This window comes from Gorilla gorilla, chromosome 1 (assembly GCF_029281585.2).
Source record: "Gorilla gorilla gorilla isolate KB3781 chromosome 1, NHGRI_mGorGor1-v2.1_pri, whole genome shotgun sequence".
NCBI classification, from domain to species: domain Eukaryota; kingdom Metazoa; phylum Chordata; class Mammalia; order Primates; family Hominidae; genus Gorilla; species Gorilla gorilla.
In genome coordinates, this window is record NC_073224.2 from 99,111,095 (window position 1) to 99,130,749 (window position 19,655).

The window sequence follows — 19,655 nt, forward strand, 5'->3', positions numbered from 1 at the left end:
AAAAATAAACTAGAATAAATGCATGAATAAATCTCACAAACATCATGTTGAATGAAACAAGCAAGATACAAAAGAATATAAATAATTTGATTAAATGAATATATAGCTCAGAAACAGGAAAAACTAATCAATATTGATTAGGAATGGGTAGAGCAACGTGAAGTGATTACCATAAAAGCTAACACCCAGGAAGCAGGGAGTTGTGATGAGAAAGAGGCAGGCAAGGACTTCTGGAATCTTTGTAATATCCTATTTTATGATCTGGTGGTGATTATATGGGTGATTGCTTTACAATAATTTATTAAGCTAAACGCTTTTGTTATATATACTATGCTGTACATATATATTACATATGGAAAAAAAGACTCAAAAAAGAATAGACTGGTAGTGAGAGATTGGAATAGGGCCATGACAATAAAAAGAGAAACTAAAGGAGTCAAGAGTAATTTTAGCAAACAGCAATGGTACAGCTGGGAATGATAATAGAAAAGAATCAAACATGATTTTCAGGTTTCTGACTTAAGCATCTGAGTGAATGGTGATGGTGACACCTGAGGGAGTACATGTAGTTAAAAAAAAAAAAAAAGGAGGCCAGGCGTGTTGGCTCACGCCTGTAATCCCAGCATTTTGGGAGGCCAAGGTGGGTGGATCACAAGGTCAGGAGATCAAGACCATCCTGGCCAACATAGTGAAACCCCATCTCTACTAAGAATACAAAAATTAGCCGGGCCTGGTGGTGCATGCCTGTAATCCCAGCTACCTGGGAGGCTGAGGCAGGAGAATTGCTTGAACCCAGGAGGCAGAGGTTGCAGTGAGACAAGATCACGCTACTGCACTCCAGCCTGGGTGACAGCAAGCCTCCGTGTCGGAAAAAAAAAAAAAAAAAGATTGCTTCAATTTTGAATATGTTAATCTGGAGGTACCATTAAACACATGAATGATAATGTTCAGTGAATGTTGGCTATTTTGGTCTAGGCTCTAAAGAGAGAAATCTATTTAATGAAGGGAAAATCAAATGCTCTGAAAAACATCTTATCTCAAAATAATCCTATCACTGCACAGAGGTGTCAAGTGCCTCCACATTGGGTGTAGTAAAACTAAATCTAATTTCACTTATGTAGATGTTCAAGGTTTTGCTTTTTAACCATTCTGTGCCCACTTTATGTGGGCTTGAAGTCAGATGTATTTTCTCCACCATTTGGACTCCCAAGGGACATTTGACCCTAAGGCAGAACTTAGCTACTTTCAAGTCTTTTCCAGAGCTTTGCAGTGAGTAAAACACAAAGCTGCAGTGCCTTTGCACTTGGGCTCTACATGTGCATTCTGCTTTTTTGTCCCATCTGTGTGTGTCCTTCATACTGTATTTTAGCTCATTAATAGAACATTATGGCCAGCTGTCTGAATCAAAAAGGGCAATATAAAGGGAGAGGAAAATAAGAGGGAGGTGAAGTAGGGGAGAGAGAATTTTATTCTATTTGCATTTTATTCTATTGAATGTTAAGCTTTCAAATGTTGTTAGGATCATAAAGCCGGGATGTCTCATTCTAAGATGAAGTACAAGTGAGGTTAGATCTCTACCCTATCTGGCCATGCAATGTCTATGACTTTCTTTTTTTTTAAATTTTATTATTCCAGAGAAGTTAGTATTTGGGCCTTAAGCTTTTGAAAATAAAGTTTAGAAACATAGCATATGAATACCACTGTAATACACATGAAATATCCTATCAGACCCTAAAAATTAACATAAACTTTAACTTTCTCATAGTCAACAGAACAGTGGCTGGTTGCCAATTTTATTAGATAAGTTGGTTACAGCATTTTAATTATCATTTTATGTCTATCTAGGTGTAGCTGAAATTCAAAATGCACATCAAAGTAAAACTATATCACAACTCGATGCCATACTAAATGTACTTGGCCTCAGCAATAGTAGAATTCTAGTCAGACTTCATTTTTTACTCCCTTCTTATGACCCAAGTGGCTTTAACAGGAATGCAGGGCTTAGTGCTGATCATCACACCACATACCCTTTCTTTTTAGAACCTCTACAAAATTTTGAGGGGAGATGGTTGCTTTAGCCCTGTGGAACAGCTCTTGCTTGATCACCTCAATAACACTGGCCCAGTATCTGTCCAGCAGAACCCATTGTGAAATAGTACAAGGTGCACAGCCCTTCACTGATTACAGGCAAGTGTTACAGTAGGCTAGCCATAAGGAAGGGGAGTTACATCATAGTACAAAATACAGTATAAAAGCGTTATTTAACATTCCACACTGAAGATTACTCTAATGCCTTCAAACAATCGTTTGGATGTTAGCCACTTAAACAAATACATCACTAAGATAAACAATATAAACATACCAAAACCCTGTATGGTTAAATACAATTTCCATGGTACAAAAATCAAAGCCTGGAGATGTTTCTACAGATTGCTTTTTACACAATGTCTTAAATTGCCAAATATTTACAACATTAAAGAGGAAACACATTGTGAGGCAGAGTAAAATTATCTGAAATGATTATTATAAAACCTCAATCTATCTATGTGAGGCACTCCTGAAGCAGGTGGCATTAGCCATGAGGTCCTTTGGTACAAGGCCCATTGCTTGAAGAACCACAGTAGCTGCTGTGTCTTTAGTATGCTTCTTATTAAGGCTGGCAAAGCTGGGCTGGTAAGCACTTCCATTTATCAATCCCTATTCAAGAAAAACATACAGCTGGGCTGGTAAGGGCTTCCATTTCTCAATACCCTAAAGAGAAAACGTTTGCGATGATCAGGGCCACTATCATGGACCAATAGAAATTCAGGTGGTTGCCACCTTCTCTTATTTCAGATTTCCATCAAAGCAGACACAGGATGTTTGCCTGGCAGATCTTTCATTGCAGCAGAGAAGTTCCCAGACCTTTTTTGTGCTCTTTCTCCTACCGCAACAAGACCTTTTCGGTCTGTCTTAAAATCAACTAGGATGGGTTCCTTATTGCCTTCTTTGTTTTTTCCTAATCCTTCTCCTTCTCTCCAGCCCATTTTTCTCATCAAAACGGCTCCCGTTCCTCCAGTTACCGGGGCTGCTCTTAAGAACTGATCCTTTTTAATCCAGGTTGGGCACCAGTATTGGCCAACTGTTCTTGTGTCAAAACCTGTACTCCTGTACTTCCTGTGAACTGGCCAGGAATAGAGTTCAGCTGAGCCCAGGCATCAATCCTTTCCTGAGCTCTATTTAACATGCTCATGTCTTCAAGGTCAAATGCTTTCTCACTGAGTCTTTTCTGAGCGAGTGCCCGTTCACTCATTGCTGTAGAGATGTCCACAGGCTCTGAGGGCAAATCGCTGCTGAAAACATTATCATCATCTTTGTTTTCTTCACCATTTTTCTCTACAGGAACTCATTCTCCATAAACACTATCTGCTTCTTTTTTCCAATGTTGAGATCCAGATGATACAGGGAATTCTTTTGTTAAGGTTACCTGGCTTTTTGGTGAAGCTGGTTTTGCTGCAGCAATATTCAGATTGAAAAAAAATGGGTTTGGGTTCACTGAATTTAAAGGGATGACGATAAAAAGGAGGTTCTTCTTCCTCTTCATCCAAAACATGAGGTTTATTCACTACTACATCATCATCTTCTTTACTCTGTGTGATCTGTTTACATTTCTCAGTTAGTTCTTCTATAGTAGGTCCTCTTGACTTTTTAGCAACTTTCTCTTCTATAGTAGGTGGAGGTGCAGACTTTAGGTTTGGTGGGAAAGGGACACCAGCCTTAGCACACATGGCAGGTGCATTAGCTTTAGCTATTTCAAGTAATTGAGCCTTATCCAAACCTGTTAGACGTTTGGATGGTCTGCCTTGTTCAGAAGACTTGGATCTTTTACGACGGATGGGAGATCTGCTAAACCTTCTTCTCAAGGGTGTTCTTGATCGCCTTAATCTGATTGGTGAGATACTGAAGCTTCGTCTTCTTACCACAGACTTTGATCTTCTCTGGCGGCTGGGGGTGTGGCTCCAGCAGCTTGGGGAAAGGCTAAAGCTCCTTCTTCTACCCACAGAACTAGACCTTCGTCAACGACTTGGAGTATGACTCCGACTCTGACGACTTGGGTTTCGTGCAATGTCTATGACTTTCTTTCGTCTCTCCACTCATGTGGAACCTTTTCTTTGACATTTATATCATGTTACTACCTTGTTTAATAAGGTACTTATTTCATATTTGGTTTTCACATGGAAATTTGTGTATACAACTTTATCATATCTATCACTCTTCATAAAATCTTGTATACTTTCTTTTTTTAGGGATCCTATCTCATTTCTCTTTCTATTGCCAACAGTAGCTATCAGAATTTCCGAAAGTTGTCACCCATGTTCACAAAGCTTCTCCCCAGGACAAACCCTGCCTTTGTGGGTATCCTCATGGGACCACTGGTGGGCAGTGGTGTAGAATTTTTCAAGAAAATTCAGAAAAATATGTTAGCTATATAACACAAATATCTATTGGAATCCAAGGCTAAAATTTTGCTCTATATTTTTCATGTCAAATTAAGTCCGATAAGCAGTTCAGAGGTTCTGCAATAAGATTAAACAATGAGATCCTCCAATAGCAAAATTATAACAATGTCGAGATGCCACAAATTTTTACTACAAGCCTTTTTTTCCCCTTGTTAATATCCCTAGGAAGAAATTGAAGTTCAAAGATTAAATCGTTTTGTAGGAAAAATTCCAGACCCAGTAAAATCCAAATAAACTAAAGCCTTAAATCAAATTGTCTTTAAGAACTTAAAGTAACCTCTGACCCCCCAATTTATTATATTCTGCTTAATCTCAACTAAGTGTAAGTTCTCAATGTCTGCATGAAGCTAAGTTTGTTTTAGCAATTGCTGTCTGTACTGTCTCACAGCTGAATGGAATCATTTCTTTCAGAACCTTGGAGATTGTGTTGGTTCAGTGCCAAGACTCTCATGAGCCACAGTTTTAACAAGTTCAAAGGATTAATAGGGGATAAAAGATTATCACAGCACAGGCCCCATAGCCACTGAATTCTAGAAAGCCAACCCCCAACTCTAGAGCAATAATACTAAGTAGGCTTACACTCTTAGAACCCTTATTTAATGTCTCTACAGACCCTGATGGAGATTCATTCACATATGAAGAAAGAAAAGTAGATAAAGAAATTCATTGTTTAGCTTCGCAGAATGCCATTCAGTTGGTGCCAGTTGATGCCAGTGGACTCAGAGCCTTTAAACTTAAACTCAGTTGTGAGGAAACTCACAGCACTCACAAGGTTAACGTTGACACTAAAAGCATTTACTATTTTAAGGATGGGTGGGAACCATTCATTTTGTGCCTTTTTTTTAAGAACAGAAAGCATTTTTAGTTTAAGAATAAGTTTCACTTCAAAGATAGTAGTACACTTGTAAATTCTTACTGAAATCAAAAATTACATAGCAACAAAAAAATACTTATAGCCTGTCACAGGCTGATCACAAGCCTTTATAATAAAGTACACTATTCTTAGCTTTAATATCCTGTATAAGCAAGCATCGCATATGAGGTAGCAGCATTCCTTCTCCTGCTTTCTGAGGATGCCCTACTTTGTAATTGAGTGGTTTCTTTTTTCCCCAACTTTTATTTGAATTCCAGGGGTACATGTGTAGGATGTGCAAGTTTGTTACAGAGGTAAACATGCGTCATGGGAATTCGTTGTACAGATGATGTCATCACCCAGGTATTAAGCCTAGTATTCATTAGTTATTTTTCCTGATGCTCTCTCTCTTCCCGCCCCCCACCCTCCAACAGGCCCCAGTGTGTTCTGTTTCCCTCTATGTGTCCATGTGTTCTTATCATTCAGCTCTCACCTATAAGCAAGAACATGCAGTGTTTGGTTTGCTGTTCTTGCATTAGTTTGTTGAGAATAATGGCTTCCAACTCTAGCTATGTCCCTGGAAAGGACATAATCTCATTCCTTTTTATGGCTGCATAGTATTCCATGGTGTATATGTACCACATTTTCTTTATCCAGTCTGTCATTGATGGGCATTTAGATTGATTCTATGTCTTTGCTATTGTGAATAGTGCTGCAATGAACATATGCATGCAAGTATCTTTATAATCAAATGATTTATGTTCCCTTGGGTATATACCCAGTAATGGGATTGCTGGATCAAATGGTATTTCTGCCTCTAGGTCTTGGAGGAATCACAACACTGTCTTCCACAATGATTGAACTAATATATACTCTCACCAGCAGGGTATAAGCTTTCCTTTTTCTCCACAACCTTGCCAGTATCTGTTGTTTTTTGACTTTTTGATAGTAGCCATTCTGACTGGTGTGAGATGGTATCTCATTGTAGCTTTGATTTGCATTGCTCTAATGATCAGTAGTGTTGAGCTTTTTTTCATGTGTTTGTTGGTCACATATATGTCTTCTTTTGACAAGTGTCTGTCCATGTCCTTTGCCCACTTTTTAATGAAGTTGTTTTTTATTTTTTTCCCTTGTAAATTTGTTTAAGTACCTTGTAGATGTTGGATGTTAGACCTTTGTCAGATGGATAAATTGCAAATATTTTCTCCCATTCTGTAGGTTGTCTGGTCATTCTGATGATAGCTTCTTTTGCTGAGCAGAAGCTCATTAGTTTCATTAGATCTCACTTGTCAATTTTTGCTTTTGTTGCAATTGCTTTTGGTGTCTTTGTCATGAAATCTTTGCCTGCGCCTATGTCCTGAAGGGTATTGCTTAGATTTTCTTCTAGGGTTTTTATAGTTTTGGGTTTTACATTTAAGTTCTTAATCCATCTTGAATTAATTTCTGTATATGGTGAAAGGAGGGGTCCAGTTTCAATTTTCTGCATATGGCTAGCCAGTTCTCCCAGCATCATTTATTAAATAGCGAATCCTTTCCCCATTGCTTGTTTTGGTCAGGTTTGTCAAAGATCAGATGGTTTTAGTTGTGTGGTCTTATTTCTGGGCTCTCTACTCTATTCCATTGGTCTATGTATCTGTTCTTATACCAGTACCTTGCTTTTTTGTCACTGTTGTCTTATAGTATAATTTGAAGTCAGGTAGTGTGATATCTCCAGGTTTGTTCTTTTTGTTTAGGATTGTCCTGTCTATTTGGATTCTTTTTTGTTCCATACACATTTAAAATTTTTTTTTTCTAATTCTGTGAAGAATGTCAATGGTAATTATTGGGCATAGCATTGAATCTATAAATTGTTTTTTCATGATATCAGTTCTTCCTATCCATGAGGATGGAATGTTTTTCCATTTCTTTGTGTCATCTCTGCTATCCTTGAGTAGTGGTTTGTAGCTCTCCTTGAAGAGGTCCTTCACTCCCCTTGTTAGCTGTATTCCTAGGTATTTTATTCTTTTTGTGGCAATTGTGAGTAGGAGTTCATTTATGATTTGGCTCTCTGCTTGTCTACTGTTGGTGTATAGAAATTCTCATGATTTTTGCACTTTGATTATGTACCATGAGACTTTGCTGAAGTTGCTTATCAGCTTAAGAAGCTTTTGAGCTGAGATGATGGGGTTATCTAGATATAGGACCACGTTATCTGCTAACAAACATAGTGTGACTTCCTCTCTTCCTGTTTGAATACCTTTATTTCTTTCTCTTGCCTGATTGCCCTGGCCAGAACTTCCAATCCTATGTTGAATAGGAGTGGTAAGAGAGGGCATCCTTGTCTTGGGCCGGTTTTCAAGGGGAATGCTTCCAGCTTTTGCTCATTCAGTATGATATTGGCTGTGGGTTTCTTATGCCCTAGGATGCAAGGTTCAACATATGCAAATCAATAAATGTGATTCATCCCATAAACAGAACTAAAGACAAAAGCCACATGATTATCTCAATAAATGCAGAAAAGGCCTTCAATAAAATTCAACATCTCTTCATGTTAAAAACTCTCAATAAACTAGACATTGAAGGAACCTATGTTAAAATAACATTTTGTGTCTTTCTTTTCCATTGAATCTATTCAAAGCATCTTGATTTTCACTTCCTCTTTGAGTGAAGTGCTTCTGACACCTCAGCTCTGAATTCAGTGAGGGACCTCTTATGTGACACAGCATCTACCCTCTCAAGTGAGCAGACCAACCTCTGCTTGATATGGAATTGTACTGGCCTAAGAAGACTGTCTCCTAGGGAATATTTTCACCTTGTATTTACATTTAGTTCAGTTAGAAAATATAACTGACCATGTGTGTTTCCTCACACCTGTAGCCCCAGCACTTTGGGAGGCAGAGGTGGGTGGATTGTTTGAGTCTAGGAGTTCAGGACCAGTCTGGGGAGCACAGCCCCATCTCTATATGAAAGAATTAAAAAATTAAGCCACCTACAATAACTATGTAATCATGTCAGTAATTGTTTAAATGTTTTCCACCCTTGAGCTGAGAGAATGCCACATGAATTCAAGAGTAATCCATCCAGTTTGCTGCTTGGACCTGAAAGCAGGGTGAGATTTGGGGTGACTGAGATATGGGAAGCTTTTCTAGGCTTCATTCTAGCAATTTAAAACTAGATTCTTATTGGTGTTTTGTAGCATACAAGGAATCTTGGAGCCAAAAATATTATTCCAGTCACCAGTGCCTAAAAATGCTTTAGAGATTTCTATTTTTGCCCCTCCCCCCCCCCAAAAAAAAACAAAAGACTATCTGCTTCAGCTATGACTACCTAGAAAATGTGACTCCGCCTACTGTGGACCTCTGTTGAACCATCTTGCAGCCCCCAAAGTTCTGTTGCCAGGCAGCACTTGTGTCCTTCCAAGCACTTACTGCCCATACGTAAGCCCTTGCCTTGTCTATCCCTGCTTACAAGGGCTTCGCAGCAATCTTGAAGGCCCTCACAAGGTTCTTGTGCCTTTTGCTCATTCACATTCATGGGTACAGTCCCGCCTCTATAGAAACAACCACTGACCTATGAACAAAGCCACCACAAGTCGTGTCACAAAACCATATGCCCTAAGATTGCAAGCATCTTGCCCAGGCTCAGTAGTTAAGTATAAAAGGTGGCTCAGAATAGGCCTCCACAATCTGGAAAATGCCCTTCTCTCTTACTAAACAAATCCCAAGGCTGAGAATGACAGGATCTCTTCCCACCAAAAGCCTCTCCTTGTAAATATATAGCTCTCATACATTTGTTCTTTTGTTTTTAGTTCTTTTACATATAAACCCATGCCCCAATTGTTTGTGCCTCTGAAAATTTGCTCTGGAACTTTAGACTCCCTCACTCCCTCCCCACTTAAATCTCCACACAGGGGAAGGCGTATGCTTGTTCATAAACCCTTCTGCCAGTAGAGTTGCATCCAGGGGGAAGAGCATGGAGTTAAGTTTAGCATGGGGCCGGGTGCGGTGGCTCATGCCTGTAATCCCTGCACTTTGGGAGGCCGAGTGGGTGGATCACGAGGTCAGGAGATCGAGACCATCCTGGCCAGCATGGTGAAACCCAGTATCTACTAAGAATACAAAAATTAGCTGGGCGTGGTGGCACGTGCCTATAGTCCCAGCTGCTCGGGAGGCTGAGGCACCAGAATCGCTTGAACCCAGGATGCAGAGTTTGCAGTGAGCCGAGATTGGGCCACTGCACTCCAGCCTGGGCAACAAAGTGAGACTCTTTCTCAAAAAATTATAGTAATAATAATAATAAGTTTAGCATGACTCAATTATTCTTCCCAAATTTACTGATCACATAAGGCACGTCACTTCTTCCAGGGTGGAGTGAGTTAAGGAGCAGAAGGAGGAACAGGAGTAGGAGTTGCATGCACATGGAAGAAAATAGATGTCCTCCCAACACAAACATTCACTAATATATTCAGGCAAATGAAAAGTTATTCTGTTCAATTAGATTTGCCATATTTAGCAAATAAAAATATGGGACTCCTAGTTACATTTGTATTTCAGATAAACAGTGACTACTTTTTAAATGCAATTATATCCTGATATGGCTCCATGTCCCCACCCAAATCTCATCTTGAACTGTACTCCCATAACTCCCATGTGTTGTGGGAGGGACCCAGTGAGAAATAATTGAATCCTGGGGACAGTTTTCTCCATACTGTTCTTCTGGTAGTGAGTAAATCTCACGAGATCTGATGGTTTGATAAGGGGAAACCCATTTCGCTTGGCTCTCATTCTCTCTTTGCCTGCTGCCATTCATGTAACATGTGACTTGCTCCTCCTTGCCTTCTGCCATGATTGTGAGGCCTCCCCAGCCATGTGGAACTGTAAGTCCAATAAACCTCTTTATTTTGTAAATTGCCCAGTCTTGTTATGTCTTTATCAGCAGCATGAAAATGAACTCATACATATCCCAAGTATTATATGGAACATAATTATAGTAAAAATTATTTGTTTTTTATCTGAAATACAAATTTAAATGAGAACCTTGCATTTTATCTGACAATCCTCTACTGAGTGTTAGGCACTGTGCTAGGTGCTAGAATAATGTGAATATGACATAGTTCCTGTCTTCAGAGAGAGAGGTAGAAAAATGTAACATTTTTGGCTACAGATGAGCAATTAAATTCAAAATACTCTTTTCTGAGCATATCTTTCCAACCACAGGAAACAATACTTCAGAGTCATCAACAACATCATCACCTTTGAGCATGAAGTATATTTGAGGTTTATTCATATTTTGAATTAGTCTGAAATTACTCACTGAATCTCGAAGCTATCCATATCCCACTGAACCTTCCTTTTGTTGATGAGCATGCTGTCCTCAGAGAAATAAAAAATAAGCCCTAACCGCTCTCTTCCCTAAAGATACTTAGATCATTGAGGAATACCATCAAAGGGACAGGATGTTTCAGTTCACTGTGATCGGTTCTGGAGTGAAGGAAATCCAAGTGTTATTGATGCACTTGAGAGGAACACCCAGCCCAAATGTGGGAGGTCAGAGAATACCTCTCAGTAGAGGTGGCACCATACTCTACAACTATAAGTTTACAAAGACCCTGTAGTATGGATTAACTGGGTATAGTTTTAATAAATAATTTAATTTAATTTAAATAAATTGATATAACCAATATATCTTCTCCAGAATATTGGAGAAATCTCTAACCAGTAATGACTAAGAATACATTGAAACACATCCAATCCTCTTCTATTGTCATCCTGTTCCTTACTGTTTGTTGGTCGTTCATTTGGCAAGTCCTTATTGACAAACTGGTATGTGACAAGTGCTCTGTTAGGCATTGAAACAAAATGAAGAACAAACCAGGCTTGTTCCCAAACCTTGTAATACTATCTAATGAGAAAAATAGGCATTATACAATTACATAAACATATAGAGAATGGTAAAATTTGGTGACTTCCATGGGAGAAATATCATAATAATATTTGTTAAAAAAGAGGACCCTCTTTCCATTACCTGCCAAGGTTGGGCACCCTGAGGATGGGACATTTGATCTGAGATCATCTTCCATTTCTAATGTAAAGGTCTCTGAATGTTGACAACTTTATCCTGGTAGGTAGATTCCCAAGAATGGCTTACCTCTAAGTCTAAAACATGCCTTCCTAACAGAAGTTATATCACCCTCAAAGGGGCAAGAATTGACTCTTGGGAAGATGAAAAAAACTAATTTTTTAATGTATCAAACACAGCTATACATGCAGCACATAAACACATACATAGTATATTTGTGGTATTAAATTTTCATGGAAAAAGGGGGTGGCTAAAAACAAAAATGTCTAAAAAAGATCCTCAGGGGAGCAATAATGAAAAAATGGTTGAGAAACACTGGTTCAGAGTTTTTATTCAATAGTCCCTCAAATAATACTTACTAAAGGCGTGCTTTCAAGAAAGAGCAGTTAGAGGTGCAGGGGATATAAAGGGTAAGAAAAGGGGCCCTTAAATGTTAGTGGGAAAGAAGACACGAAAGCAAACAAGGAAATAGAGAAAATAATTGCAAATTGTTATAAACACTGTGAAAAAAACACAAAGGACCTGAAACAAAATAATGGGGTGGAACCTCTTTGATTGCAAAGTGAGGGAAGGCCTTTCTGAGAAGGGCTTTGGCTTTAAAAACAGTGGTACGCTTGCTGATTTATCTCCTAATTTGCAGATCTGGGTGAGATTACGGGAAGTCCTTGATCTGTAAATTTGTATTATTTTCCTGTTCAGAAGCCTCATAACAACTTATGTGAAAGTCAAAAAGGCATATGCTTGACACCTTGACTGTGTGATTCACACCACGCTCATTAAGCTTGCCTACATTAGGAGCTGCATGCAGAACCAAAGGCTGTGTGAAGACAAGGTAGTGAAGGAGTTTCCCATATGAAAAATACAGAAAGAATTATTTGAATACTAGCAAATACACAACTTGACATTTCTAGAGAACCCAGGCACAGCCTTGGAGACATTACTCCTGAGAGACTGCAGCTGTTGGAAGACGAGCCCCAATTTCTAAAAATGTATCACTACCAGGATTGAGATACAAACAGCATTTAGGAAGGTAGCCACGTTCACATTTTCAGAGCCCAAAGCAAAATATGACACTAAGCTCTTCTTCCCTTTTCTGATTCTTGCAGGTCTCATCTGAGTAGCAGCTTCCTGCCCTCCTTCCTGGAGATAAGTCGGGCTTTTGGTGAGACAGACTTTCCCGACCCTCTGCCCAGCCGGTGCCCATGCTTCTGTGGCTGCTGCTGCTGATCCTGAGTGAGTAGATGGGCTATAATGGGGCCACGGCCTCAGTTCCTAAAGGTGACCAGGGAAAAACTCAAGGAGCTTCTATCTCTGCTTCTACTTGGGGTTCAGAGACAGATAGCAAGGGATGGGAAGTGAGCAGACCTGGGTTCCCAGGACAACCAGGAGGCTCCAAATGCAACCATCAGAGCAAGCCAGATATCCTGACCTTGGTTTCTCATCCACTGCTTTTCTCACCTCATAGGAAACTTGGATTTTTCCTTCTGCCAAACCACAACTCTATATCCCACCCTCCCTCTTAAGCCTCAGACTAAATAATTTTTCAGATGAACAGTCACTTCTAAAAACCTAGGCACGTGAAGGAAGGTTTACTGAGAAACATCACTCTTTTCTAGAAGTTTTAAGCCAAAATTTAATCAGAGATTGAAAAAGTGAGGGGAACAATAGGAAGCCCAAGGAACGAAAGGAGGATAAACCATTTCTGTAAGTCCTTGTCTGCCTCTGCACTCAGAGAAGAGAAGGAGAGAATAAAGTGTGCCGTGGCCAAGTAAATAATAGCAGAGATGAGGTCAGGCCTTGGACATAAGCCATCACGTTTGTAAAATACATTATATGACATTTTCTTTGTTGTTTAGGGGCTCTGGATGATATAAAAAGGGAGCAAAGAAATGATAAGGAAAAACAAAAGAAGTGGTTGTGGTTAGGTTGTTAGAAAATGTTTCGGAGAGTGTCTGATTGTCATTTTCTGCTCCCTCACAGCTCCTGGAAGAGAACAATCAGGTAAGTTTCTCCTTCTCTCTGCCCCTCTGGTCTCTGGATATTGGTCCCCTCAGCCCACACAGCCTGCCCTAACCCTTGCAGGCATGCATCCCATCAGCAATGCTGATGCTCTGGGGTCACATCTGCTACTATATTGGGTGAACAGAGCCTCCTCCGACTTTTTCAGTCTCTAGGTTTTTTTTTTTTCTCCCTACATTACCAGTATTCCTCAGACTACAGGAAGGAAACACTTGCAGAGCAAAGGGCAGAGGCAAGAGGCTGATGATGAAGGAATCTCATATGTGATCTCCATATTCTCTAGTACATCTCCCTCTGAATGTCCAAGCTAGTGCTGCTATCAAAGGACATAGAAATAGCTCCCATCCACGGAGGAAGATGCTACAGCAGAATCCTTATAAATCTCCAAAAAGAGCTCATGCCACTGCCACACCTCACTTCCATGCCTGTCAGTCAGTTGCAATTCCATACACAAGTCTGACTTCTCAAGCAACCCATCCTCCTCCATTTAAATTCTTTATATCCCTCCATTGTTTACTGTGTCCAACTTAAATGGAGAGTAAAGTTGCCTTCCCCACAGACTTTCAAAACTAAGATAGATATAAAAGTAATACAAGTGAGAAAATCTTATTCATTTTAAGTGTTAACAAGTAGGAAGTAATTTTCTGGAGTCTAGAAACTACTTCTGAGGTATATACATCCCAGGTTCACCTTTATCTGGACAGAAATGTATAGGACAAGAGAATTTCAGGATCAGCCACATTCTGAGGCCTTCGCAGTGTTTGTCTAATGGCAAATCACATCTCCTGAGCTTTTCTGAGGCTATGCCAGGAACTTGAGACCTCTCCCCTATAATACCCTTCTGCCCACCTCCAGGAAATGGATGAGGAAGAACAGATTCTTTCCCAGGCATTTCCCTAGGTTATTTCTGCTCAATTTTCCACCCTGGTCCTGACTGGAAATTAGTCCAGGAAAACTCCTGACTGTAGGTTGGGCTCCCCCTGTGCTGTGCCCACCTCCCATTGACCTTCCCCTGCCTTCATCTTTCTATTTCCTGTTTAGGGGTGGCCCCAAAAGCTGTACTTCTCCTCGATCCTCCATGGTCCACAGCCTTCAAAGGAGAAAAAGTGGCTCTCATATGCAGCAGCATATCACATTCCCCAGCCCAGGGAGACACAGATTGGTATCGCGATGAGAAGTTGTTGAAAATAAAACATGACAAGATCCAAATTACAAAGCCTGGAAATTACCAATGTAAGACCCAAGGATCCTCCCTCAGTGATGCCGTGCATGTGGAATTTTCACCTGGTGAGGAATGGAAGGGGAGTGTCTAAAGTCAAGCCACCAGGCAGAATGTCTGAGGGCCGGGTTAATGCAGGGATCCTAGGCAGAGTTGTAAGCAGACATGGGGATTGATGCACTGACCCCAGTGGGGAAAATAAAGAGATAGGGCAGCAGCGTGATGCTGGATTGTCTATCCATCTACCTCCAAAGAATTGTGGGTGACCCAGGGGCCATCAGGCAAAAAGGGGTTCAAGTTTGGGATTCCTCTTTTGTGAAAAGACGTGAAGATTTCTCAAGAACATTTTCTGGGAATTGGTTCACTCTTGTAGGGCAAGGAAGAATCAGGTATTTGGGGCCACATGGCAATGTGGGTGGGGGCCATTTGCAGGTGTGTATAGAACTGTGGCTCTTGCCTCATGGGTGGAAATGAAAGTGAAGGCAGAAACAGCAGGGGATAAACTGAGTGTGCTCCTGTGCTCTTTGCAGACTGGCTGATCCTGCAGGCTTTACATCCTGTCTTTGAAGGAGACAATGTCATTCTGAGATGTCAGGGGAAAGACAACAAAAACACTCATCAAAAGGTTTACTACAAGGATGGAAAACAGCTTCCTAATAGTTATAATTTAGACAAGATCACAGTGAATTCAGTCTCCAGGGATAATAGCAAATATCATTGTACTGCTTATAGGAAGTTTTACATAATTGACATTGAAGTAACTTCAAAACCCCTAAATATCCAAGTTCAAGGTAATGGCTAGATTCCTGTGGATTACTGGGTTTGGTAGGGAAACTGGGGATAAAGGGAAGGTGTTTATCAGTGGGAATTTCATAAAGAGTCTCCTATGGCTCAGCCATGGGAGGGAGATGGTTCCTTCTGCATGCTTCTCTGTCTCCTGATGGCTGGTGCTGAGAACACAAATGCATCTCTCTAGGAACTCTGAGCCTCACCACCCTGGAAACTATGTTGTTTCTTTTCATTAGAGCTGTTTCTACATCCTGTGCTGAGAGCCAGCTCTTCCACACCCATAGAGGGGAGTCCCATGACCCTGACCTGTGAGACCCAGCTCTCTCCACAGAGGCCAGATGTCCAGCTGCAATTCTCCCTCTTCAGAGATAGCCAGACCCTCGGATTGGGCTGGAGCAGGTCCCCCAGACTCCAGATCCCTGCCATGTGGACTGAAGACTCGGGGTCTTACTGGTGTGAGGTGGAGACAGTGACTCACAGCATCAAAAAAAGGAGCCTGAGATCTCAGATACGTGTACAGAGTGAGTGTCTAAGGGGCTGCTCTTCCAGAGTCAGAGCTGGGGAGAGGAAGGCCAGTGATATCTCCTGCACCCCTAGGATGGTGGACATAACAGAGAGGAGTGTCCAGCTATTCTGGTAATCTTCTCTCTTTAAGCTCAACGTTGGTCTAACAGCCCTAGAACATTTTCTTCCACTTGAGTCAGGTAAGAGTAATTATTGATCAGTTACTGATTGCCCAACCCTATGGGGTTACAGAGATGTACAAGATCGGTTCTCTCATGAATCAAGAGACAGCTAGAAGCACAGCTGAACACATGCAGTTTTAAGAGGCCCCTGTGGTGCTTCCATTTGGTAACCTGAACTCACAACAAAATAGTCCGAAAAGGGGAAGATGAATATGAACTGTAATAGTCAGAGAAAGACATGGAGACATGGATGTAAATCTGGAGAAGTCTTGAAGAATAGGAGAAGGGTTTGGATTCTATTTTGATCTTCAAAACAGAGGATCTCCAGTGTTCTCTTTTATTTTGTGGTTTATTGATGCATTAAAGATTCCTTAGAGATAAATGCATATAAAATGTGACCAGAAAACACTGGGTTTACGGAGATTATGGACTTGGTGCCCACATTTCTCAAGGATGGGAATGTTGTGGGAGTGAGAGGGATGTTGCTTCCTTTATAATCGTATACACAATTAATTTCTTATTTCCTACTTTGGGCTTCTGCCTGCTGCACCTGCTGCAATTGGCCTATTCATGGTAGCTCCAGCCTTCCCCTTGACCTTGATGTCCCTGCCATCAGGACCTTCACATGCCATCTTGTGTTCCCCCAGGAGTCCCTGTGTCTAATGTGAATCTAGAGATCCGGCCCACCGGAGGGCAGCTGATTGAAGGAGAAAATATGGTCCTTATTTGCTCAGTAGCCCAGGGTTCAGGGACTGTCACATTCTCCTGGCACAAAGAAGGAAGAGTAAGAAGCCTGGGTAGAAAGACCCAGCGTTCCCTGTTGGCAGAGCTGCATGTTCTCACTGTGAAGGAGAGTGATGCAGGGAGATACTACTGTGCAGCTGATAACGTTCACAGCCCCATCCTCAGCACGTGGATTCGAGTCACCGTGAGAAGTAAGTTCCGATTCCTTTCACACAGCCTCGAGTTGCAAGCCAGGGTTTAGGTTCTCTGTCAGCCACTAAGGTCTCCTAAAAGAGGCACGGGGAGGGAGTGAGGGGAGGGGGGTGGGGAGAGAGGGGGGTGGGAGAGAGAGAGAGAGAGAGAGGTATTTGAAAGCTATCCAAGAAATGGAAAGATTGCAAAATAAGTTGAAGCACCTTACTTCTTGTGGGGAAGACTGAGTGGTGATGAAAACAAAACTACCCAAGATTACCTCTCACTGTTTTGGGGAAATGCTTCTGATTGTTAGATAAGAAAAATGTGATCAGTGGGGAAACAGAAACAATCAAGGGACAAGGGACATATCCATTGCTAGGCTCCTTGAGAGAGGTTGTGCATCTGTCACAACACCAGAATCCTCTGACAGCCCTTTTGTCTCCTTCAGTTCCGGTATCTCACCCCGTCCTCACCTTCAGGGCTCCCAGGGCCCACACTGTGGTGGGGGACCTGCTGGAGCTTCACTGTGAGTCCCTGAGAGGCTCTCCCCCGATCCTGTACCGATTTTATCATGAGGATGTCACCCTGGGGAACAGCTCAGCCCCCTCTGGAGGTGGAGCCTCCTTCAACCTCTCTCTGACTGCAGAACATTCTGGAAACTACTCCTGTGATGCAGACAATGGCCTGGGGGCCCAGCACAGTCATGGAGTGAGTCTCAGGGTCACAGGTAAGCAAGATATACCCACAGCAGTTAACAGCCAATACAACAGATCATGTCTTCTCAGAAATAGCTCCACTGGGCTATTTGCTGGTTGATATCCCAATAGACTTCCCACTCTTTCTGACTCCACCTGGGAGTTCTGGGATTCTTCCTAGTGATTACACATTTAGTAACTTAGACCATTCCTTTTTTTAATTCCTCTGTAATTATCATCAACAGCCATCCATATACCCCATTCATTTTTTTTTCTGGTAGAGGCACGAAGGCTTACCAGAATACCAAACACGTGATGGGTCAGCAATTACTGACAAAGGAAAATGGCACAGAAAGCCTTTATTTCTGAATTCCTTTGCCCAGGAAAAAAATGACTGGATCACCCCTTGCCACAGTTTTCTGCCCCTATCTCGATCTAAATTCCCACTTGGCTCCCTGGATCATTTAAGTGTCTCTCTTCATGGATACCCACTTCTGTGGGTTCTCTGTCAGCCACTAGGATCACAGCAGCAGGCCTCTTTCATGGCCTCCAGATTCTAGTGACCTATCTAACCTTCTCACTTTTTTCAAATGCCTTCTGATTGGGTCTCATTTAATCTGATGTTCTCAGTATCCCCTAACAAAATTTTCCTTCAGCAGAGGCACCAGGGCATCTCGTATTTCCCACGTCCAGCCCCTAAGAACAATTAGCAATGTGCCCAATCATTTAGAAGAGAACCTCCAGTCCAAGTCATGGTTATCCCAAAGGGCTCAGCATTTGGAGGATGGGAGAGGGCAATGGGACCTAGGAGAAGATGGCAAAATAAGAGAGATATGGTGATAATTCCCAGTCACACAAACCCATACATTCTCTGGATTTTGCCATGGACTCTTGTTCTCCAATGATTCCAGACTATTAGAACACTTATGACATTTTGGTTAATAATAATCCTTCCTATAGGCCAAACTTGGGTAATGATTTAAGGAGGTATTAAAATCTGGGAATGCCAGACAGTGTGCTGAAACAGAGACTCGAGTCTTGAACAAGAAAATATCATTTGTTTAACCTTGAATAAGTCTTCTTACTAGTCTTGTGCTTATATTCCTCCCTTATAAAGTAATTGAGTCAGCAAATCATGGGGGTATAAGAATTCTGGATCTCACGCCACTCTCCATCAAAAGTATTTAACACACACCCCACATATATGTATATTAATAACATATATTTGTGTGTTAATTATATACATGTACTACTGTATTAACTTAATGGGCACATTACAAAACAAACAGAAAAAATAGAAATTAAATAAGGGGCTGGGTGCAGTGGCTCATGCCAGTAATCCTAGCATTTTGGGAGGCCGAGGTGGGCAAATCACTTGAGCTTAGGAGTTTGAGACCAGCGTGGGCAATATGGAGAAACCCCTGTCTCTACAAAAAAACACAAAACTCAGTTGGGCGTGGTGGCGTGCGCCTGTACTCTCAGATACTTGGGAGGCTGAGGTGGGAGGATCACTTGAACCCAAGAGGTTGAGACTGCAGTGAGCCAAGATTGCCCAGCTGCACTCCAGCCTGGGCAACAGAGTGATACCATGTCAATGAATGAAAGAAAGAAAGAAAGAAAGAAAGAAAGAAAGAAAGAAAGAAAGAAAGAAAGAAAGAAAGAAAGAAAGAAAGAAAGAAAGAAGGAAGGAAAGAAAGAGAGAAAGAGAGAAAGAGAGAAAGAGAGAAAGAAAGAAAGAAAAAGAAAAGAAAAGAAAAGGAAAGAAGGAAGGAAGGAAGGAAAGAAAGAAAGAAAGAAAAAGAAAGAGAAAGAAGGAGAGAGAGAGAGAAAGGAAGGAAGGAAGGAAGGGAGGAAGGAAGGAGAGAAAGAAAATGAAATAAACAATATTTTAAAATCTTTGATTTAGAATATCTGACTAAA

At 41.2% G+C, this 19,655-nt stretch overlaps 1 protein-coding gene, 1 long non-coding RNA gene and 1 pseudogene across 8 annotated transcripts in view; 1 reads left to right on the forward strand and 2 right to left on the reverse strand.

Moving 5' to 3' along the window:
- The window catches only part of FCRL3 (Fc receptor like 3), a 63,501-nt gene that overhangs the window by 26,669 nt on the left and 17,177 nt on the right, over nucleotides 1-19,655 (forward strand). For 5 of the 7 annotated variants that reach the window (XM_063693836.1, XM_055362583.2, XM_055362629.2 and 2 more), the window contains exons 2-8: nucleotides 12,516-12,642; nucleotides 13,390-13,410; nucleotides 14,470-14,715; nucleotides 15,178-15,438; nucleotides 15,673-15,957; nucleotides 16,770-17,057; nucleotides 17,489-17,767. In XM_063693836.1, coding sequence (XP_063549906.1) covers nucleotides 12,612-12,642; nucleotides 13,390-13,410; nucleotides 14,470-14,715; nucleotides 15,178-15,438; nucleotides 15,673-15,957; nucleotides 16,770-17,057; nucleotides 17,489-17,767 — 1,411 coding nt within the window. In that variant the 5' untranslated portion in view covers nucleotides 12,516-12,611. Of the gene's footprint in view, nucleotides 1-12,229; nucleotides 12,440-12,515; nucleotides 12,643-13,389; nucleotides 13,411-14,469; nucleotides 14,716-15,177; nucleotides 15,439-15,672; nucleotides 15,958-16,769; nucleotides 17,058-17,488; nucleotides 17,768-19,655 lie in introns of those variants that run through there. The other 2 variants (XM_055362608.2, XM_055362576.2) reach the window with 2 other exon arrangements.
- Nucleotides 2,104-8,865, reverse strand: LOC101138392 (protein SON-like; annotated as a pseudogene).
- On the reverse strand, nucleotides 16,453-17,653 carry LOC134756557 (uncharacterized). The gene is made up of 2 exons (XR_010129312.1): nucleotides 17,514-17,653; nucleotides 16,453-17,132 (listed from the first exon to the last, which is right to left on the reverse strand). It is a non-coding gene; the product is annotated as an uncharacterized lncRNA (long non-coding RNA).